The 24,679-nt window shown below is 37.4% G+C and overlaps 1 protein-coding gene across 1 annotated transcript in view; it reads left to right on the forward strand.

The window, feature by feature from the left end:
• The first annotated feature begins 3,513 nt into the window (after window positions 1-3,513).
• LOC140137755 (ATP-dependent DNA/RNA helicase DHX36-like) overlaps window positions 3,514-24,679 on the forward strand; it is a 33,234-nt gene continuing 12,068 nt past the window's right edge. The window contains 12 exon segments of the mRNA XM_072159520.1: window positions 3,514-3,874; window positions 5,525-5,636; window positions 7,121-7,290; window positions 8,493-8,567; window positions 10,155-10,250; window positions 15,793-15,947; window positions 16,824-16,925; window positions 17,543-17,689; window positions 19,131-19,274; window positions 20,397-20,499; window positions 21,923-22,066; window positions 24,318-24,526. Coding sequence (XP_072015621.1) covers window positions 3,539-3,874; window positions 5,525-5,636; window positions 7,121-7,290; window positions 8,493-8,567; window positions 10,155-10,250; window positions 15,793-15,947; window positions 16,824-16,925; window positions 17,543-17,689; window positions 19,131-19,274; window positions 20,397-20,499; window positions 21,923-22,066; window positions 24,318-24,526 — 1,793 coding nt within the window. The 5' untranslated portion in view covers window positions 3,514-3,538.

A 24,679-nucleotide genomic window follows, 5' to 3' on the forward strand; every position in this document is an offset into this window, starting at 1 on the left:
TGGGGGCACCGGGTCTGATTGGGGGGGCCAAATACTGTTTTTCTGCAGTTTTCCTATGGGATTTTTAACAATTTCAGATGGATTGTGGGCAGGGTTGCCAAAAAATTTCAGCCCGAATCGCAGGTCAAATAATGGAAAAGTCGCCCCATTTTTCTCTTAACCATTGGCTTCTATGGGGCAGAAAACTATCGGAAGTCGCGGGAGCCAATGTTGAAAACTCGCCCAAAATTTTTCTTTACCATTGGTTTCTATGGGACAGGAAATTGTCAAAGGTCACAGGAAAAATCTTCAAAAGTCGCCCAATTGGGCTACCAAATTGCGGTTTTGGCAACCCTGATTGTGGGGGCAAAATTGTTGTCCTTGCTGAATAGAAAAGTAACAGGGGTTCTACACCCACTAAGTCATATTACCGTATTAATGAAGATACTGAGTTACAGTTACTGGAACTAAGTCACAAGTGCACCAGACACTAACTAATTATGTCAAAAACCTGGGGCAATTTTATTTCTAAATAATGGGTGCACATTCATGAGATGCAAATCTGTCCCGGTCCCCGCACTCCGTGCATCCGCGGGTATTCATGCTCGTCGAAAATTTCGCGAAATAGGGGGTGTTTTCAGATGAAGAATTGCGATTCGCGAAACACACAAAAAAAGGGGTGTTTTTTCAAACCATGTGTTCGCGAAATTGAAAAAAGGGTATTTTCATCGAGCAGCCTACGCGTTTCTGCCAGAAAAGGGTATATTAGAAATATCGTTCGCGTTTTAGCGAAAATATAGGGTATTGTCGAAGGGCAAATAATTCGCGAAATCGCTAAAAAAGGGGTGTTTTCCCCCTAAAAACTTCGCGAAATGAGATGCAAAAGGGGGTGTTTTTAAAGTTCACCGACAAGCATGAATACCCGCAGATGCACAGAGTGCGGGGAACGGGAAATCTGTACCAATCAAACTTCAATCACTTGAATGAACATAATGATGGACAACAAGGTCCAAGGTCTTACATGTAGCTATAGATTTGACAAATGGTACATAGTATGCCCATACTTTTTTTTTGTTTGTTGAATTTACACACCCAAACCTCCAAATCCTACCTAAGACCTTGTAATCAGTCAGTTCAATTAGCTTTTTGCTATAGGTTTGATTTATTAGTCTGGTCTTATTTTGAGTTCACAGAACTTATTCGAACATCATTTTTGTTCGAATATAAAGTCACAGGCATTAATTTTGCCTGTCCCAAGAGCAACCTGCCTATCCAAAATGACAGGTGGAAGGTAGCTAACACCCAGTTGCGTAGCTGGCGGGGGGCAGGGGGGCGATTCCCCTGGCAATGCCTATTTGGGCCCCCCCCCCCCATAGTGCAGGGCAAAATAATAAAGGAGTGAGAGAGATGGAAAAAAGGGAAGAGAAAGAGAGAATCCATAGGCCAACGATATAAGGTGCGGATAGAATTTGAACATTGTAAAATTTTGTTAAAAAAATGAACTATATTATATCAAAATGAATTCGCTATCCCTTATATTCCTTTTTTTGTTTTGTTTTGTTTTTGCTCTTCACTTTTTCAAACCAACCGAAAAAAAATGGGGTCAACCTTTTTGAGGAAGGGCGGCAAAATTTTTGTTTGGTGGATTTGGGCCCACCCCATACAGGCTTGCCCCCCCTGGAAAAAATCCCAGCTATGCCACTGCTAACACCCTGTCAAGGTTGCATTGCTGAAGTCATGAATAGAAAGTCTGTCTTTTGATTTATCTATAAGTAACCTGTCCAAATATTGTATAGATTTGTCTAACAACATTATTGTGCTTGAAATGTGTACTACTAGTATCAGTCAATGCATTTTAAGGCGCGCGAGTGCGATCGCGCGCATAGAGCTCACCTTAAATCACTTTACCGAGTGCGATTTATAGCGCACCTTGTTTCCAAGTAGTGCACTTACTGTAAAAATGTTGCTTTATGCCATAAAAGTTAGTCCATTTTAAGCCAAAGTGCAGAATTCAGCAGCATTGCAAGCTTTAATAGACAGTGGAAAAGTCATACTTTACTCAATAAAACTGACATTTCATTTCAAATGAGTTCAAGTTTAGGCCAAATATCATTATATTTATCGAATTACTGTAATATTTTGGCTATAAAACATAATTCAAGGTCAAATTTTAGTCACTTTTTCTTCGACTCACGCCGACACACAGTGACATCGCCCCGATATCTTCATAGTAGAAATCGCCATGGTAGGTTGAATCCACAGCCACCCATGACCATTTTATTCGGACCTTATGAGATGCATATTATTAGCGAAGTGACCTGACTAAGGCTACCATAATAGGCGGGTAATTGATTTCTCGCTCTGTGAGCAAGCTTGTATCTGACATTGCGGTCAATGGTTATACTCTCTCTACTTGAGTGAGTGCCGCTATAGCCTGCTGCGCGCTGTAGTCCATACCATGATACAGGACCAACGCAATATAAAATTGAGAGTTTTGGTCAAATTTTGAGTTCAAAGCGCACGGCCAATTTTCAAAGTGCACGCTTAACGACTATAATATCTGTTCAACACGTATTTTCAAGTGTATGAGACCACATCTGGTTTCTTGAGAAAAATTCATTTACGGAGATATTCATCATTTTTAACTCAGTATCCGAAGATTTTGGTCTGATATCAAAATCGTGCATAGCAATTCACGTGTATCGATCCCGTGTATTCATTTTAATGTCACTGCTGCACCAAATAATTATTAGCCAGGCGATGTCGGTGTGCGACAGTTCAGTGAGTCTTGTTTATATTTAAACTGACCTAATCTGAACAACAGAGGGCAGGCAACATTTTGGATTTTTATTTTTTGCATCAATTCGTATTTTCGGGCGTTTTTAAAACTTCTTGTGCCATTTTTCGGGGGAAATCTCGCTTTTCAAAATTTAGGATCTCGTTTTTTACTTCAAAAAATTGTGTTTTTTGCCGGCCTAGTTATAATTTTTTGTTGGACATGGTATATTTTTTTTGACTTTTCTGGAAGCTTATTTTAAGTGGTCATGGTGGATTTTACTGCGGAGGATCCAGTTTTTTTCAACGGAGACAGACAATATGCACGAGGCGTTTTTTATCCTTATTTACAAAAATTTCACCGATCCTACGCACACGCTTCGTCAGTTCTGTGCATGTGATGTCATGCAGTGGGTGCGTGGGGCAGTGCTGGGAAATTTGCATAAAATGCTTCTTATCTGAATATCAAGTGCAATAATTCAAATAGCCCACCTAAACTTCTTACCGAGTGCAATTAACAGCACACATGTAGCTCACCTGACTATTTCCAGGAGTGCGATTTGTAGCACACCTGCTTTTTTCAAAATTCATTGACTGTAGTATTGATCCATGGAAATGATGAAGTGGTGATCAAGGCTAGAGAAATTTATCTATAGTGTCAAATGTATTATTTTTTTTTAAATAATTCCATTAAATATTTCTGATAACCAAAATAACTTCAAAAAGCTCTTCATCTCTACCTTTCAGTGGTTATTAGAGTACTATCCAGCACACGCCACACTGCATGTATGTAGCACTGCGGCGGCTACAGGCTTGTAACCGTCTATATCCAAGAACTACACAAACAATGTCCTCATCCTACAATAGCTACCAAGGTCATGGTTCAGGTCATCAAGGTCATGGGTCAGGTCATCAAGGTCATGGGTCAGGTCATCAAGGTCATGGGTCAGGTTATGGTTCAAGAAGAGGGAGGAGAGGTGGCAGAGGCGGAGGCAGAGGTCATGGAGGAGGAAGAGGTGGAGGCAGAGGGGGACCTCCGGCAGGCTTAAAAGGTCGAGACATTGGGATGTGGTATGCAGCACGCAGCAAACAGAGGAAGAAGGAGGAGGAAAAACACAATGTAAGTTTAAAAAACAATATTAGTCGGTGTCAGATGTGAAAAAGGTCATTGCAATATTCGTAGCCATGTACATACCATAAGCACCTGGCTTCCCTAAATAATGCCCACCTAACTTGCATCTGTTTTAGCATCTCTTTTCATTGCACTTTTATCCGATAATCATGAAAAATGTGAAATCTGTCTTATTGTGATTTCTTGAACTACAACATGACATGAAAAGTATCCAGTTTGACTTGATAAGAAGTATTAAGCGCCCTCTTCAGATGACTTGCCGTAGCACTTATTACGTTTGAATACTTCCCCAATATAAAATTTTTATGTTTTGATCTTTTGGACAAATATAAAGAAGACAGTTTGGTCTCGGACACCTAAGCAAATAAAATGACAGGTATATCATTTCAAGCTTGCTTTCTACTTACCAGAACATGATAAAATAGTGCGCCACAAGCATTTTACACACTGCACAGATTTCTGTAATGCATATGAGAACCTTTTTTTGCCACATGTTTCAGAGATGAACTCGTCAAGCCTATGACTTTTCAAGATATTAGAGAGAATATAAATTTGCATATTATATTTTATTTTCCCAAAGTAAATAAATTATGTAAATCTTAAATAAAAATATAAGAATTTTGCAAAACTTGACTTTTATCTAAATGACTATTATTCAAGATCATGCAGGAGTATATTGCAGTCTGCGATATGTACCTGTCAAATACGGTCTGTCCCAGTTTCCTAAGGGAAACACAATTGTAAATTTGACTGAAGCTAAAATCAATCTTAAATTCCATGATGGAACTTCATGAACCTGCATGACTTCTTATCAATTATGATGATTTTACTAGACCCTTCCTTTGATCATACTATACTACCCAAACCCACAACTGTGTGAATGTTGCTGCTTTATACACATACTACTAAGGTAGTGTGCCTAGACATAGCTTTTGTTCAATGTCCAATTTCTGACTTATTTTAATATGGTGGTAGGTATTGTGTATTTTGTTGTGGCATTTCATTTAGTGGACAAAATTTCTCCTTTTTAAACATATTACTATATTAGAGTTAATTAAGGGATCTAGAATGGCGTTTATGCGTTTCGACAGTATTTTTTAGGACATGAGAGCACCTCAGGCGTATCGAATTGCATTCTGAATCTGAAGCATGTCTTTCTGATATCAAATAATTTTCATTTTTGAAATTCACGATATAATACAAATTTTATGACAAATTATTAAAATTTGATATTTTTCAAATTTTTGATATATAACAGTCCTCGAAATAAATTTTATAAATCTAATGATATATTCTTAAAGTGTATGTAGCCGGGAGGAAAAGCCGATTTATAAAGTTTACTTCAAGTACTTTTAAATATCAAAAATATCAATTTTTAATGATTTGACATAAAATGTGTATTACATTGCGAATTTCAAAAAATTTCTTTTTCTTCATATTCAGAATGCAATTCGATATGTCTGATGTGCTCTAATGTCCCACAATAAATACTGTCCAAACGTTCATACCCCTTCCCTTAAGCTAAATTTACACTTTGTTGTGATGTATCGCTTCTGCAAAGCGAGTATAAAATTCACATAAGAGATATTCTGTATTGACTAGTTGCTCTTGATCTATCCATGTTTGTATCAATATTAGAGGCCAGTGGTTACCATGGATGCAAACCAAGAGGACAATATAGCCCGCATCCTGGATGATGTAAGACATCTGCAACCAATTGGAGGGGATAGTCAACACAGGCAAAGAGCAAGTAAGGATATCAACATAGTTCAGGGGCGGATTTAGAATTGGGGTGCACCCGGCGCACGCCCCCTCTAATTTTTGCAGAGCGACGCCTGACTCTGTGTATTTTTGCAGAGCGGCGCCTGAATTTGTGTGGGCGCCGAGTCGCCCCTGTAGTTCCGCCCGTGTAGTTCATTCATTCATTGTAATTTGTAATGGACTCTGAATATAAAAATGTTTGTTTATTTAAAGCCATAATGTATGATTTCCATCAAATTCTAAATTTTGTTATTCTGTCCTCAAAATGCTGAAATAATATTAGTAATAACTGTCAGGGAAGGTTTCTGTCAATTTAAGCCAAAATAACATGGTCAAGTGAAAGAAACCCCACTGGCAGGTGGTGGCCGCATTGCATTCTCTAAATTCAGTAAATTTTCATCGTCAACCGTGTAATTGAATGGGATTATTTTGAAATTTTATAACGCTTGAAATATCACAACAAATAGGCCCATGTTGATAAATAATATAAATACAAGCTAAAACCGTTGGGGTTCGATAATGAACCCCACAAAACTAACCGACTATATTGGAAAATGCCATACGGCCGGGCGGTTTCACAAGTTGCCGGCTCGATCATGTCATCCGCCGCCTGCCCACTGGCTATTTTGGCTTCATAACATGGAGTTCTATCGAGGAGTTGTTTGAATACAACATATGAAATTGTTCGAACCATGTTAGGGCATCTATGATGAGTTTGACATAATATCAGGAGACATAGCTACATTATATACTGATATTGGACTCTGTAATTTTGACATTTGCTTAAAAAGTTACCTTTTTCAGAGTCTTGATTAGCAGCGACGTAACTTGTCACACCATCACAGCATCTTCATTCAGTGTAGTAATGTTTACAATCTTCCGGTCACCAGACCACCCTCTACGCTCAATGAAGACACTGTGATGGTGTCGCAAGCTATGTCGCTGCTAATCAAGACTCTGAAAAAGTAACATTTTTAGCAAATCAGGAGACATGTTAGCAAGGCAGTTGTGTTTATTGTGTACTTTGTTTCATGTGTATGGTCCACATGTTTACTTTAGTAACACCATCACCTAATGTGGCTGTTTGTGAATTGTGAGGACAAACCACCCTCAGGATTTTGGGCTCTGTAGCAAGATGCTGACTTGGTTTTGTTATGTTGTTTTGAAACGCTTTGTTTCATTTTATGTAACATTGGGAAAATGTGTGATTTTTGAGAGCAAAATGCACGCGCCAGTTTCCGAAAATGCGCAATTTGTGTTTTTTTCCCAAAATGTATGAATTTTCTCCACAAAAAGTTTGTATTTGTAATATTTAAAAATATTTTTTTTAATTTTTACTTCTTGCAATATTTTTGCGATGGTCTATTTGCTATATTTTTTTTTAACATGGATTGTGTTGCAGATCATTATGGATTCTAAGGGCTTCGCCCATTTTCCGTGTCCTTAATTTTATGCTATGACATTGCATTGCAGGTATCAGCAAGCAGGATGCAGAATGCCGTTCATTTTACATTCATCCACTGAACCAAGATACACTACTTGATCAGCAACTACTGGAGGAACATGAGTCTAAATCATCAAATCATCAGTATGCCAAAATGATGGAGTTTAGGAAGAAGTTACCATCATATAAAATGAGACAGGTATGATTGAAGGGTAACTGCTGGCCAGGGATAAGCCTATTCAAATTCCCTATAAATGCTGTGTGGGTATGGAAGAAAAGGGCCTTTTTGGAAGTTTTGTAAGAAAAACATCTTGAAATCTCTGGTATGGAAAAATAAGCTCTTCTATAAAATATGTAACCTTACTGCTGACTTAAGGTGGCTACGTTATTTATGATAAGAACAGAGGTACCACTAGGATGTACATGTACCTCATTTCTTAACATATGTAATGAACCACTTGTCTTGAATCACTGAAATTTCAGTGAAGTAATTGGATTCCTTGCCCCTATAATATACATAACTTTTGTTACCAGTGTGTAGTTATTTTTTGAGAAAATGCAAAATTAGTCACAAAATTGATCAGGGGGTGTAGTACCACCTTAAGTTGTTTTGTGAAAGTAGATATGGAATAATTCTGGTTTACCCTGCACACAAGTACAACCCTAACCCTAACACAGGGTGCAAAGGGTAAATAAGAATTGTACCTTAGATATGTTGGGGTGTGTGTTCCTCAATGTGTGTATACTATTTGAGTGTGTGAATCTACATCAAACAGAAAATCCATAAGCACAACAGCAGTTTTTCACATAACTATGAATATGAACACACAATAACTAACTGACCCATTGATCCCACAATTCAAAGAATACAAAATAAGGAGTATATGAAATCACCATAATTTTGTTAAATTAATATTTCACATATTTTGTGCAAGAGTGACTTGCAAGAGGGAAGGAAGGGTACTTGGTAGTGCAATATTAAAGAGATCCACAATCTTTGCCATTTCAGAGCTGCCAACCATTCTTGATCCTGCAGAAGACTTCTTCATTTGCTTTCAATCTTCTGTCTTCTGCAAAACATATTAAATCTGCATTTGCAGCCATCTGGCTAAATCTTCTGCATTTACAGCCATCTGGCTAAAAATCAAAACAAAATCAATTATACGCCCACTGTCCTGTCCTTTTGCAAAAAAAAGGGTTGAGTAGCCGTAATTGGAAAGGCATTTTTAATGGTCTCAAAAAGCTAACATCCAGGAGCTTTCGGGGGCGCTGATCCCACGCAAGGGCCACATTTTAAGCTTTTTTTACACTTCACAGAAATCTTCTGCATTTACATATTCCAATGTTGGCAGCTCTAATTGCCCGTGTAATTTAAACTCCACTTGATTTTTCTTTTTTCAGGAATTATTAGATTTGATACATAAGAATCAGGTGGTGGTCATCAGTGGAGAGACAGGCTGCGGCAAGACAACTCAGGTATGAAAAAGGATGCATTTCCACCTTCCTTTTTTGAAGTAACTTAAAACTGGTCTTGCAAGGACATTTGTGATGTATCAAGCAAAAGTAGTTGGATGTCTGGAATATGATTTTTTAGATATAGCCAATAAAAGTATTCAACTTCCTTTGTATATTATTGTTCTGAACAACACATTTCAATGATGGTAGTAAATATTTGTTTTATTTAATTATTTTTTGTATTTATTGATTGACTGATTGATTGATTACAAAAAAATTGAAACTCGGGCTATTGTTAAAGCCCATATTGACTCTTCTAAGTTTTTACTATCAAGTGCAGACTCACCTTGCACTGGGAGCTGTGGTAAATAGCTCAAATGCATTCTTATGCTGTTTCAGATCTAGTAATTTTTTTAGTTTTAGTCGTGTATGAAATAGGTTAATAAATGCGTATCACTTATTGCTCGAGAAAGGGTAAAGTTTTAGGGTTAAGAGTAGAGTTTGGGCTAGTATTAGGATATTTTACTATAGATTATGATGGTTAGTGCTATGATTAGGGTTGTGGTGGTAGCTACTATTATAAAATTATTCCTAAAATAGCTTACTGGATGTTATCAAAAGTGTCACATGAACTGGTTCAAAATGACATTACCTTAACCGTACATTATTACTGTAGATAGTGTAAAGTAAAATATTTTAGGGGAAATATTAACAGTTCTGAACAGTTTGCAGCTTCTTTAATTCCTAGTTTCAAAGAGCTACAGATTAGAATGCATGAGTCGGTTTCCATCCTTTTTAAAGGTCTAAAATCATGAAAATAAAAACGTAAAAACATCTCGCTATTTGCTGATCGCACAAATGATCGCTCAGAATGAGGTTCTACCCACAAAGTGTGTGTTGTGTATGAATATGTCTGGCAAACACATGCTTTAGTTACTGTGTATGCTTTGCAAAAGCCTTCTGGTGCATTGCTAGAAAAGCGCAAGGAACAAAGATGCATGCATTTGCAGGGAGAACCTCTTTTTGGTAGCAAGATGGTGAATCTGTACAAAGGGCGAATACAGTACACATTTTTGTGTTGCCTGAATGCCCTGTGTTGTTGATGTTATCAAAAGTGTCACATGTTACAAGTTCAGGATGCTCTCCACACCCTACATTTAGTATTGGGATATTACATTTAAAATCCACACTCCCTCTGTGGAAGATTTTGGAAATATCATCCACAGGGGGAGTATGAATTTCAAATGTAATGAGCACATTGGCAGCTCCATTTGAGACTCACCCTCCCTCTGTGGAAGATTCAGGTTGAATCTTTCTCAGAGGTGTATGAAATTCAAATGGAGCTGCCTAATCGTGCTAATTCCATTAGAAATTCATACTCCCCCTGTGGAAGATATTTCCAAAATCTTCCACAGGGGTAGTGTGGATTTTAAATGGAATAGCCCATTACGGTTAAGCCTTGGGATAGGGTTTGTTTAGGGTTAGGCTTTAGGGTCAGGGTTTATAGGGGTAGGGCTTAAGGTTGTATTAGTGTTAGGGTTTAGAAGGTGTTCTATAGTTACTCCAAATTCTGAGACAAGTATTTCAATTTTGTTGACACAACTGCAGGTACCTCAGTTCATCCTGGATGATTTCATAACCAGCAGCAAGGGATCACTATGTCGTGCAATATGTACACAGCCTCGCAGAATCAGTGCAATATCAGTAAGTATAGACCACTTGATATGTGACGTCATTGACCGGCAGTATGTGCACGAATTATGGCAATTTCCATTGTTCTTTGCCCTGCAGTGTGCGTACGCATGGTAGTTTACTTAGGGCACATGCATTTTAAATCGCCCACCACATCATTTCATATAGTACAAGAAAGCCATTGAACAGTGTAGCGGTTCGTTCAAGCATATCAATTGACCAGTCCCTCGCCTTTGTTGATATGATGTCAAGTGGTATATAATAAACATAATTAACATTCATGGGGTGGAGGAGTAGTTGTCGGTTGGCCAAATGGCCCTCTGTGATCCAGGTTATGTGACTGTGTTTGTCTGAAACCTGTCTTGCGTGAAGTTACAAAAAGATGACAACTTTGGCAAGTCCCATTGGATTGTGTACCCTTGAAATTTTGGAAGTGGACTAGCTACGTACAGTGTCCACAACTCATATTGTCTATTGTTGCCCACGATCTTTGTGGTTGCAACTGCTGGCGTATTCTAAACTGTTTATCATACTCCCGCCACCCCCATCCTTTGTACCTCTCCGTCGCTGTACACACTACGTATGTATACTTGAGTAACTTTGCGTGCGTAGCGGATGAGCGGTTAAATTACTTGGTCCTCCCTGGACCCAGGAGTTTACTTGGCCAACATTGTAGTAGTCAGCTTCGCCAGTAGGACCCCTTAGCACTTGGTTTTGGTTGTAGTTGTCGCCTCCCACCAGCTGTTGTCACTGCTGACTGCTGCTGTTAACCTGTACATCTGCACCCGCCATGTTGGGCATCCCCGCCATGTTTGGTAGGCCTGTCTCTGCATTGTTCAAGCCATTACCCGCCAACCGCTGTTGGCCACCGACTCCACCCTGTGCATCCGAAATCGCCACGTTGGGTCGGCTTGTCACTGGGTTGGTCGAGTTACCTGCCACTGTGCTTTGCTGTACCATGCTGGTCATGCCCGCTGGTTGATGTGGGTTGATTCCCCTGGCTCTTTTAGTTATCGTTTGCTGTTCCAGTTGATGCGAGTGCCACCGTTGAGTCATTTTGCAGGATTGACGATGCTGCTGCCTCCATTTGTCTTGATCTAGTTTGTGATCTGGTTGATATTCCCCGTTCCTGAGGTTGATTAGCTTAAATAGAACTTCTATGGCGACCTATCTTACAATGTTATTTGAGTCACAGAAGTAATGATGACACCGCTCGTCCTCTTAGGTTGGTAGCAAAACAAGCAATGTCTATTTCAAACAAGCCTCCCACGCCCGACTTTGTTGGGCAAGACTGTGCAAACTCATTGACTAGCTTAGAGACCCGAGAATGAAGAAATGCAAATCCAGTAACAATTTCTATCAAACAAACGGATACAAAGGACTCAAGCTCAGCTCATCAATACAGGCCACTCAAAGGACAATACCAGCCAACCCCGCGCATGTTGGCTGTGCATTGATGAAAAAGTTTTTCCACCAATGACAAATTGGTTTTTATTTATTGCGTTGCAACAACTGCAATATTAGTATAGTATAGTAAACATAATTAACATTCATGGAGTGGAGGGGTTGTTGTGGGTTTGGCTCAGGGCTCAAATGGGCTATTCCAGTTGAAATCCATACACCCCTATGGAAGACATGACCGTAATATCCCACACAGTGGGTCTACAGATTTCAAATGGAGTTACCCATTCAGGTAACTGTATTTGAAATTCACACTCCCTTGTAATATAGCTGTAACTTGCCCAGTTGTAAGTGAACTCATATTTCATATGCTCTCAAATAGAATTTGCATAACCATACACTTACAATACTGATCAAAGATCTTTGGCTTTACGTTGATATGACACGTGAGGCAAAATTGCCACTCATCAGGGGACCAGGCTTCTTCTTGCCATGCCAATACTTGAAACATGCTTTTGTGAGTCAAATGGCTTGCCACTACTTCTACTTTGATTCTCATATCTACATAATTACGATGCACAATCACTTGAAAATGTCACAACACTTGACAAAAAGTTAACTTGATGTGTATTGGAGTGTACAATTGACACACAAGATGCAAAATGCTTGATACCAGTAATGTAGTAAAAATGTGAAATAATTGTCCAGGCAAGTTTAAATGCTGGTGGACCAGTTTTGAGGAATACAGCAACTGGGCAGTATGGCAAATTAAAAAAAGAAGTTAAGGTTGAGACTTGGTATGGCTGTGTGTGAAAGATTACTTCTGATCATAAAATAAAAGGTTGTAAATTTTTGTGGTTATAAAAAGTACATCAGACATTTGACATACTTTTTTTAGATAGACCTTAGATAGGCACATTTGCCAAATTTGTAACTTTTATATGAAATTAAATAATATGTAGGAGTGAAGCTACACAAAAGGTAATTGGAGTTATACATTAAAAGAACAATGAATTTTTAAACTCCAGTGCAATCTATAAATTTATTAGACATATGTGCAGCCTATAATTATTTCAAAAATCAAACTTCACTCACAATTTTTATCTGCATCCAAAATTTGGGCTAACTAAAGCAAAAATAATTATCCTCATGTTGAAAAGTCCAGAAAAATAGGATGGTCTTTTTTGCTGTTAGAATTAAAAGTCTAGTATAAAAAAATTCCTGTATCATGCAATGTGTAATTCACCTCAAAGAATCATTCTGTTACCAGCATGCAGCTGATTGTTTAACCCCCTGGACACTACTGATCATCTAACAGCATTTCTGATTGGTTGATAACTTGAAATGCTCATTTCAATTGCCAATTATGATTAGGCTTTAAACTATTCATGGTCAAACTTGCATTTGCAGATGATCGTATCAATACAGAATACCCTCCTTGATTGGTTCAAAATTGGACACAATATTCATTTTGGCCAATCAGCAGGTAGTTCTCATGGGATTGAATCAATAAGTCCACAATAAACATTGGATACTTCTCGATTCCATATGTACCTGCTCAAATTTAAGAAAGTAAATAAAATAAAGTAATAATACAACATATTAAAATATTACTTACCATGTATTTTAAGTTGGTTTACACAATTTTGCAGCATCAGTTAGGAATGAGGTGAAAAGGTTATTCCTGTGGTAATGTCTTCATATGTATTCACATAAGTGTTCATGCCAATATCCTCTGCGTGTATGGGTTTCACTTAGTTGCCTCTTCACTTGCCACCATAAGTTTTCTTTGTTGTGTGAGCTAGTATCGGTGTCATCAAAATTATATAAATGGTTCGCTGTCAGGTGTTCAAAACCAGCTGCTCCCAAATTAACATACACCTTCCAAGAGTCACTGATGATTGTTATGCCTGGCTTAATATGTTTTAGAATAATGGTTTCTAAAGTAGCTCGGTCGTGTTTGTTGTTGGTTAATGGTGCAAGGAATAACTCTTGTGTCTCCCTGCAGATACCTTTAAACACCCACTGTATGTCTCCCTCTGTTGTGTTTTCGTTTCCCGAACTTAGATTCATCAATTTCGACCACTTTGCCGACACCACCAATAGGGTCAGTTGAATGCTGTAGTAGTAAGGATATTGTTATTGTCGCTGTCACTATCAGCTGAAGTAATCGAGGTCTCGTGTATGGCTTATGAATAATTCAGCTTATTCACAAAACAGTAAGATAGAAGTAAACTCTTTCGTAGAGAAATTTGACTGTGCTCAAACCAGGTGCCTTTCCTGATAGAAAGTTGGTTACGTTTTAGTTTGTACTTTCTTTGATAATAATGATAATAATAAAACAGCATTTATTAAGGGATCTGGAATGAGCGTTTATGGCGTTTCGACACTATTTTTTGTGGGACATGAGAGCACCTCAGACGTATCGAATTGCATTCTGAATACGAAGCATGTCTTTCTGATATCAAATAATTATCATTTTTGAAATTCACGATATAATACAAATTTTATGACAAATTATTAAAATTTGATATTTGTCCAATTTTTGATATATAACAGTCCTCGAAATAAATTTTATAAATCTAATGATATATTCTTAAAGTGTATGTAGCTGGGAGGAAAAGCCGACGATCAATTGAAAATTTTGACCTTTTATATTGAAGATATGGATTTTTTCCCAAAAGACCTATTTTTTTTTGGTGTTTTGGGAAAAAAATCCATATCTTCAATACGAAAGGTCAAAATTTTCAATTGATCGTCGGCTTTTCATCCCACTTACATACACTTTAAGTATAAATCATCAGATTTATAAAGTTTACTTCAAGTACTGTTAAATATCAAAAATATCAATTTTAATGATTTGCCATAAAATGTGTATTACATTGCGAATTTCAAAAAATCAAAATTATTTGATATCAGAAGGACATTCTTCGTATTCAGAATGCAATTCGATATGTCTGATGTGCTCTAATGTCCCACAATAAATACTGTCCAAACGCTCATACCCCAGCCCTTAAGTGCATTATGAATAAAAATCCCTCAATGCGCTTTACATAATAAACAACTTGCAATACAATCAGAAATACATATGACAGCAAAAATATTTGATTACACATTCAGAATGGTTTAAAGATTGAAAATAAATAGGTTTAAAACCAGCACACGAATATACATTATCATGCTGAAAAAAGTTCTATAAACAGACCAGCTGCTATAGTGCACAATATTAATAACACTACCATTAAAATCGTTAAAGATATGAAAGAGATAAAGTTTCTGTGGTTTGCCAACACCTTTACAACTCTGGTTCCGAGCAGACTTGCGGTGGTACAAGCGGTAGAGGTTGAAGCACTAGTAGTATTATGTTGTTGTCAGGTACGGCTTCCTTAGGCGTTCTAGCATGCATGCTCACTCCGCTAGTATCAGCATCAGGGAATATTTCACCAAACAAATCCAAAATGAATTACATTGAAGGGTTTGTGAAACACTGGCCTGCTGGTATATAGTCTATTCCTCGCCACTTGAAAATAGTGAGACATGAAGACAATTTTTGTAAAAGTTACTCATTTTACATAATAAACTTTCAAAAGACTTCAAACTGCCTCACGCAGGTCGAAAATCTACCGAGAATTTAAAGATGGAGGATTATGGTGCTTCTATGTACATGTATAGCAGGATTAATTTTTGGTGATTTTAACGCTTCCAAGCAGTTTGTAATTTCATTTATTTGCAGTTTCAAACAGCCACACATTAACATGATTAAACCAATGGTTGATCACAAATATATTTGTGCCCATCCACCACAAACTGGTTGTAAAGTCTGCATTTTCCATTTTGGGATACAATCAAAAACAGTATATGGATTTCTATGTAAAATATATTAGGAATTTGACCTTTGATGAACCACAACTTCACTTCCAGATGTCCGATGAAGCTAGTTGAGGTGTCATTTTAAAGCTGAAAGTGCATTTTTTCAAAATCTGCAATAAACAGAAAATGATTTAGAGCCGACTTTACTACCACTTTGTGGTGGATGGTCACATTTGTGGGCTTTTAAATTTGTGTTCCTCAAATTAAATTTGTGGTCCACAAAAATAGCAATGTCATATAAAATTGCCGCTGTACGATATTAATATTTTGATCATATTTGTAGGTGGCAGAAAGAGTTGCAGTAGAGAGAGCAGAGAATTGTGGGCAAAATCAGAGTGCAGGCTTCCAGATCAGACTAGAAGCCAAGTTGCCACGGAGACAGGGTTGTATCCTGTATTGCACCAATGGAATCCTACTTAAATGGCTGGAATCAGATCCGTAAGTTCATAATCAGATCCGTAAAAATGGGATAAGCGTAGTAAATATATGAATTGCAGGGTGTCAGAAGTGGATAAGTGCAATAGCTGCCATGTGTAGGTGACTACAATATACTGTGTGTAAATTGTTAAATGTCCACAGGGCAGCTTTTGCACTTACCCACTTCTGGCACCAAGCCGTCAATATGCACCTAAAAGCCAAGATCTAGGTTTATTTGAACCAGTTTTGTAACTTCTTTAGACTGAGAAATGTAAATATCCTTAAATTTCATCAGTAAGATAATTTAGGGATCACACTACAAAATACAGTGTCTATTGGTTTGTGTACAAAACGGTGTAACAAAGTTGTTGTTGTCTTGCCTTGGAACAATTGGTTGAGCTACATTATTTCACGGCTGGACCTCGACTAGGCTGTTTGGTGGTCACATAAAAGATAAAGGAATTCCCATACGGTATTATAAAGAGAACAAAAATGGTACTCAATGATTAAAAATTACTCAATGTCCATAACTCTCAAAACCATGCTATTACTCAATGTCCATAACTCTATGCCTCGGGGCATAGTCATGGTTTTGAGATCACCTTGGGCCTATATATTAACCATGCTCCTCATAGCAGTCAATATTTGTATACTAACATCGTCACAAAAACCTTTTGGCAAGGGGTACTTCAACTATATCATATTGTAAGGGTCATAGTGTAATACTGATAATTAATATGTTTTATCAAGTTTTGCTTTTCTTTTACTCAGTGAATGGATTCATATTGTCCGACTGAAATCAGACCAGAATAAAATAGCTAATTTTTGACCCCAAATTGTTACTGGATTCATATGTCCCCAATAACCTTCACTTCTCTGTACTTTTTCTTTCCTCAGGCTCCTAACATCTGTCAGCCATGTCGTTCTAGATGAGGTACATGAAAGAGATATCATGTCTGATTTTCTACTTATTATTCTCAAGGACGTCTTACCAAAAAGGTAAACTTTTATTCTAATAAATTTACAAAATCAAGTGAATGTTTTTATAAAATGACACCTTTAAAACTTAAAATAAGCAGAGTCTGTTGAAACAACGAAGATGGGTATTTTAACATTAGTTTGTTGTCACTTGTGATCAGTGGCTTACACAGGTTTTCGAAAGTGTATACTTGCTTGTATCTTACATTTTTGTCAATGTATTAGACTGCATTCTTGTTTGCTTTTTACATGGTTTATCAGCACGTTCAGTCTTGTACCAAAAATGCCAAAATCTGCATTTTGATGAAATTTAGGGTTTTCTGGTTTAACAAATCACTGATATGGAAACATAAGGAATTTATTGAATAGCTAGTCGGCTAAACTCAAAATAACTATTTTAAAATTGTTTAACATGTTCATCACTGGACTGTTATTAAAATGAGATTTCATAGTTCTAGTCCAGTTAAGTTCCTCTGCGGTAAACAGAAAGTCGTCACAACATCAACAGTGATGAAATAGAGTCTGCCAGACTTTGAAACATCCACAGTGAGCACTGTTTTACTGGACAAGAAATAATCTTGTTGTATGTAATATTTTAAAATGATCTTTGATTGGATCATATTTTATTTTTCCTGCAGACCTGACTTGAAGATAATTTTGATGAGCGCCACACTAAATGCTGAGCAATTCTCACAGTTCTTTGGTGGTTGTCCAATGGTCAACATTCCAGGCTATACATTCCCTGTGAAGGAATACTGGCTAGAAGATGTCCTTCAAATCACTAAGTAATTATAGTTAATGTATTTATAGTCTATAATTGTGGTCATCACAGTTCTCTACTGAAATTTACACTGCAATTTTTTAAAGGTATGCTGCCTTTTACTACATGGGTCAAACTTAAATTAAGTGTTTTGTTCCTCTCATTGCTGGTGAGGGATCAATCTATATGTTACTCACATTTATATTAAGCAATGTGCAGTTTTATAGCAGAAATTTACTCAAATCCAACATGATATTACATATTCATTGAAATAACATACTAATACACCTAACTTTATTCTCTGTAACTAAAAGTTGTAAATAACAAAAGTGCATGTTGCCTGCAAAAGTAGGTCAAAGCTGCAGGAACAGGCTGTAGCTGTCAAACATATTTGCAAACAAAATGGTATAAACATGGAATGAGGTTCATCATAAAGCATATGTGACATGATCAAGGGGAATGAGTCGCATGTCGACCCTGGTCGAAAATGAGTTTTACATACGTTTCTAAAGAAGACATTGAGAGCTTTCAGAAACAGAAAACCCCATGTAGATATGACTTTTCTTTGCGAAGTTAGGTCAATTTATCGATCTCTGAAAACAATATAAAACAAAAGAATTTTAACACTTTCTTTGCCAATATCTCAAAATCAATATTAGCGACATCCGACTCATTTCCCTTTATCGTGTCACATATTGCCTTTGCAGTGTGGCCAAATCATAAAAATATCAGTCAGTGGACTAATTTGTTTTGATGTAGTGTTAAGAATTTATGGAATTTAGTGATGGTTTGAACCCGGGACCTCTGTGTTTGTATTGAACGTCTACGCAGAAAGGGCGGGAGAAGGGTAGCGTACTTCATAAAATGAATATGATATTTATTAGCATTGGGTTAGAACTTTTACTTCCCTTGCTGTTTTTGACAATGTGATTTTTAAATCACATTTAAATTAAATGTGATTTAATTAACATTCTTTAATTAAAATTAAAGAATAAAGGTATTGTTTTTAGCTGCTGGAGTGCATCTATCGTCTCATATATAACACGGGTGACATCATTATTTTTTAAATAATCATTATTCTTTTACGCCAAAAATAATGATGTCGCGTGTTATATGAGATGATAGATGCACGACAGCGGCTAAAAACAATACCTTTATTCTCATTCTTAAACATTTAAATGAAAATTAATATATTAATCATAATTATGCCAAAGTTTAATCAAATTAAATCCTACATTTTACAAGGAATTACCTAGGGCTTAGAATCGATCAGTCCTGTTGTTGCTATGCACATTCCGATTGTTTCAAATAGCGCGTATGAGTATCGCGTCGACACGCACACGCTAAGGTGTGTGATATCGTGTCATATCACATGGGTAAGAACCAATAAGATTGCAAGAACATTCTCAATTGTTTAAGAATATACAATATACATGATATATCTATCACTCTCATGCCTATAACAGATATCAGCCCAGAGAACAGTATCAGAAGAAGGTTCCTCCTTGGTTGAAACACAGAAAAAAACGAGAGCAGAGATTGGAAGAGGAGAGAGAAATGGAAGAGTACAATGAGAAATTCAAGGAGTACATCACTGCTATGGAGGAAACGTAAGTGAATGTATAGAGGCTGTCAGCGTGACGTCATATGCCGCCATCTTGTGGGTACACGCTGCGATGGTCATTCGATCTCCATGCGTGAACAGCAAAATCACTGCATCGACGCGTGATAACAGCTGCGTGGCAAGCTGCGCCCCTGCGCGTAATGTCCGATGCATGAACACGCAGATCATTTGTACCCACAAGATGGCGAAAGGCTGACGGCCTCTATTTGTGGGTCACCGGCACTGCTGTTCAATACTATTAAAATAGGTGCGACTCCCCAATACTGTAACAATGTTAGGTTTATACTAGGAAGTCAAAGAAGAAAAGTGATCACAGGATTAAAAATAAGATTGCCATTATTTATTCACTCCAATTTTCAGAACGTCAAGTTGATCAATTGGTTTTGTAAACAATTAGTAGGTTTTTAGCGGGTTCGCCGTCGGACAAGTTTAGAACTGTCAAGCTTTCGTCAGGAGTAGCTCTGACTTCTTCAGGACAAAGTACCTAAGAATGAGACATGTAGACCGCCCCTTGTCTACTGATGACTCTGAAAAGAGCCGTTTGCTGAAGACTGCCCCTTGTCTACAGAAACAAGCAGATCTCGCCTATCTGCTGAATTTTGTAAGTTTCATAACTAATTGTTATGAATTCCCGTCGTAAAAGCCTATCCCACAATTTGGTTTTGTAAAGTTGACATCACTTTTGCGAGAGTGATGTTATATCACTTGTCACGTAAATCAGTGCCTACTTGCGATTTGTGTAAATGCAGAAGGAATGAGCTTTAAGTCAGCCTTAACATGCATATTGTACAAGGGTGCTAATATGTCAAGTTGTCAACCATAAACTGTAATCATTGTCATCGGTTATTCCTTCATGTAATTTTACACAAAATTAGGGTTAGGGTTAAGGTTAGGGTTATTTTAGGGTTAGGATTAGAATTAGGGTTAGGATAAGGGTTATGACTAGGATTGGGGTTAGGATTAGGGTTAGGGTTAGAATTTGCTTACACAAAATAATTACATGAAGGATCGACCTTGTCATCACATATACTAAAGTTCATGCTTTTTATTAGGTTTGAGTTCAATCTCCTTATCCAGTTTGCGAACTTGTGATATATTTTATCTACAGGTACTCTCCTGATGTGATTCAATCTCTGTCTACCATGGACCATGAAGCAATGGATTTAGATTTGATGGCTTGTCTTATCAGATATATACACTTACACAAACCTGTAAGTAATTTACTGGCTATTCCTGTTCTAATCCAAACACCCCCCTATGGAAAACCTTTCAAGTTTTTGACATCTTAATTTTGTATTTTTTAATATCTTCTATGTGATGAGACCCATATAATATGTTTAAAATGGAATTTTATGGGTGGTTTTCAGTAAGCCTTGCATTCTCAGGTAATTTTGTACCCGGGTACCGGGGTACCGGACACATTTTTCGGGTGAGTCATTGGGTACCCGAAATTGGAAAAACAAATTCTGTTCTCCCTGGACCTGGATGCTAGGAGAATGCATGGTTGATACAAAAAGAAATCGTCAGTGTTTTTAATATGCAAAGTAATAATTTGTGTTCATATCATACTCTATCAATGATCTTAAAATTAATGCAAATTCAATGCATTTTGAAATCATTAATAGAGTATGACATGAACACATCCCTTTTTTTTTTGCTGGGTAACCTGATGCTGGCTCTCTTACTCCGGTAGTGAAATCTTGGTCGGGTACCCAAAAACCTGCCCGAAAGTCAAATTTTCAGTTCATGTTGAAATTTCAAGTCTATTCACATAATTTGTTTTGTCAAGTCGGTCCAGGTTGAATGACAGTTTGAAGTTGTTCTTGTATGAATATATTTGCAGTGCTATTGAGGATTTTCTCTCATTGCCAGTAAATTGAGTGAGATATACAAACTATTGCATACACCTCGAGCTCTCAAACCCTTACCCATTTCCAAGGGTAATTTTACCAAGAATAGCGACCCATATCACAGATTTTCTGAAAATTGGGACCCATATCTAAGGATTTTAATTATAAAATAAGGACCCATTTGAGCTTGAAAATAGTAAAAGCAACATGTTTTCACACATAGCACAGAAATATTAAAAAGGAGACCCATGTCTAGGATTTTTTTCTTCAAAACATACACCCATGTCTAAGGATTTTTTGTGGAAAACCTACCCATTTGGGTGGTACATCCCCATATAGCGTTTGTACGAGATTACCCCCCTCCCCCGGGACACCACCATGGTTAAATATGATAAAAATATGAAAATAATACAGAAAAAAGATGTTATTTCATGTAGTTAGGAATGGTGAGTGGGGCATTTTGTCTTTACAATAGGATTATCATAATACTAATCATTGCGTAGTTCGCGGAGTATACCGGCGGGCGCAGTGCGAGCATCGGAAAGCATTACAGTGTGGTTAATCGTGCAGGTGCATCTCATCGGATTCCAAAACGGCACACGTGCAGAGGCCTATTAGTAGTTTAAAAGGTCAGGGCAAGTAGGCCTATATGGGTAACGGGTGTTGGGTAATTACAGACAGTCACAAGAACCCCCCAACCCGAGAACCGCGAAATCTAGTGTGTAGTAATATTGGTTGTGCAATATTTGATTAACTCTTTCTGGTTACTTTTTTGTCATTTTAGGAAGGTGCTATTCTAGTCTTTGTACCTGGCTGGGATCAGATTAGTAAACTACATGATAAACTGTCAGGAGACAACATGTTCAGTAGTCATAATTCACTTATCATACCGCTACATTCCATGATGCCAACAGTTAACCAAAGACAGGTAGGTTCCCCACAGAAAGGACACTGTGGGTGGGGGCATGGTTTGAATATAATAAAGGTGAAAATTTGTGTATTTACTCTCCGAGTAGTTTTGGAGTTAATGATGAGTTTATCAGGTGCAAGGCACATACAGTCTTGGTTTGGTGGTCATAAGTAACCTTTCAAAGAGCTTTTAAATTAATCAAAGAATTTACTTAAAAGTGGGGCATGGGTATGTTTGTGTGTATGTATAATGTATATGATATTTCAATTGCAATCAAGGATACACATCACCAGAGGATGTCCACAGTTGCCTGTTAGGTGCAAGAAGTTGCAAATACTGTAAAAAATATTGCTATATAGAGCTGACCTCTGTTAGGGGTATAGGACATGTCTTGGTTAGATAGTATAATTTCATGTATGGAAAGTATATGTCATGGTGATTGATTGTAGGAATGTGAGTCCACGCTTAAATAGTACAATCAAATTTGATCATCTTCATTTAAGTTGCCTGCACTTGCAAATAGGATATGTGTGGGAGGGAGGGCTTGTAAGCACCACCGATTTGGGGTGTATCTATAACAGATGACCGCAGACATTTGTTGACTGGGGAGGTCCCGTATGCATAGAGACTATTTCTGCATCAATCATACCCATTAAAAAGCTTGGGTCAGTAGTACCAGCTTAGACAAAGTATGTTTTCAAAATGGCCAGCGGACAAAAAAAATAATGGGTGTCTTCGGTCGCGTTTGTGTGATCCTCAATTGTCGGTTGTCGTTTGTGTAATCCTGAATTGTTACACAAAACAGTTGGTGTGCGGTTGTACAAGGTATGTGGATGGATCACGGCCCTGCACTTCTTAGATCACCTTGATAAGAGTTCGAAGCCCTGTCGTCAACAGAGGGCAGTAAACTCGAGGTAAAGAATATCCCATATCGCGCTAATGAGCTGGTCAGTAACCGTAGAAAAAGCTCGTTTCTGGCGAAAATTGACAAGTAACATGCACAAATTTCTAGATACAGTTATTATAAGGTCGTGCGATGTATTCAAACCATTTGTTAACCATTTCTTTTTTAGGGAGCAATAATTATTTATCATGAATATTATTGTCATGTTGATGACATCATAGTTACTCGCATTTTGTTCATTTTTAAATTTTAAAACATTTAACGCTCAAAAGTCACACAAAATCAATCACATATATTTTTCTTTATTTCACCAGAGTGTCCTTGCCAATTTTCTAGCATCAAACCATGCGCTTTCTCAAGATACAACCTTCATAAGTGTTAGGTCACTTCTGTACAATTCTTATAATTTGTTTCATGCGTACAAATAGCGATGCACGTTTTTGTTGTGTTTTTGATAGGTTTTCATGTCCGATTTTAACGATAAAACATTATTCCCTGTAGAAAAACAATATGGCAAAACATACAACAGTTTGTAACATTCTCCATGAACTTAACCATCTATGTTTGGATTGTGATGTAATTAACGTGTGTAATGAGATTTTCTCTTTCTGAATCTGACTTGTAAAATATTATTTTTCATCACAATTTCTCATCAAATTCATACATTTCTGGGTCAAAAGTCAGGTAAAACACTCTGTGGTTTTGAAATTTGGTTTAGAAATAATGCTAATAAAATCATTTGGGTTGATCAAGCAGTTGCTTTTTATGATTTTCAAGGCAATATGCATAAATGATGAATCTGCATGTACATAATTTTTCACTTCAGTAAGCTCGTCTTTTGACCAACGTTATTATTGATCACGGGTTATATTGTATGCGATTGACATCAAAGAACCACATGTGTATGAGCTTGTGCATTGAATTGAATTACACAATGGTTATTCAGGTTATTGATTGCTAGATGGAAGCGAACATGATACATATTACATAGGATTCCATGCCTGTGCGGGGATTTGAACCCTAGCGACCAGAACTATGAACACTTTGAAGTGTTAGCACCTTGCAGGGCCGTGGGATGTGTGGGGGTGTGTGTGTGGATGAGTGACTTGAATGAGTGAGTGTTTAGATCAGGTTCAAAGATATAGTATGAAGAATGAACAAGTTAAGAAGTGAGTGAGTGAGTTAGTCAGTGATGAGTTATGTCTGAATGAGCAAGGATGTTCATGAGGAGGATGCAAGAGAGAAAGTGAGGGGGTATTTAGTGAGGTAGAATTATTATTTTGAAGAGGTAAAAAATTTCTGCATTTCTTTACCATCCACTTTTCAATCAACACACTCTAATACAACTTACTCTGTCATATTCAGGTTTTTGAACGGCCACCACAAGGGGTACGCAAAATAGTGATTGCCACTAACATAGCAGAGACCAGTATCACCATAGATGATGTAGTATATGTAGTAGACATAGGCCGTGTCAAGGAGCGGAATTTTGATGTAAAGAACAACATCAGTACATTGAAGCCTGAGTGGTGTAGTAATGCTGCTTGCCGTCAAAGAAGAGGTCGATCAGGAAGGTAAGAAGTTTAGGTGGACCCATTATTAGCCTAGAATCTAGACTTCATTGGGAGGTCATGTACAAGCTATTTACTTAGGTGAAGTCTTGAGACTAGGCTACAAAGGACTATGTTGAGTAGTTGGTGTTTCTGTTTTCATAATTATTCTACAGG

This window comes from Amphiura filiformis, chromosome 17, assembly GCF_039555335.1.
Source record: "Amphiura filiformis chromosome 17, Afil_fr2py, whole genome shotgun sequence".
Classification (NCBI taxonomy): Eukaryota; Metazoa; Echinodermata; class Ophiuroidea; order Amphilepidida; family Amphiuridae; genus Amphiura; species Amphiura filiformis.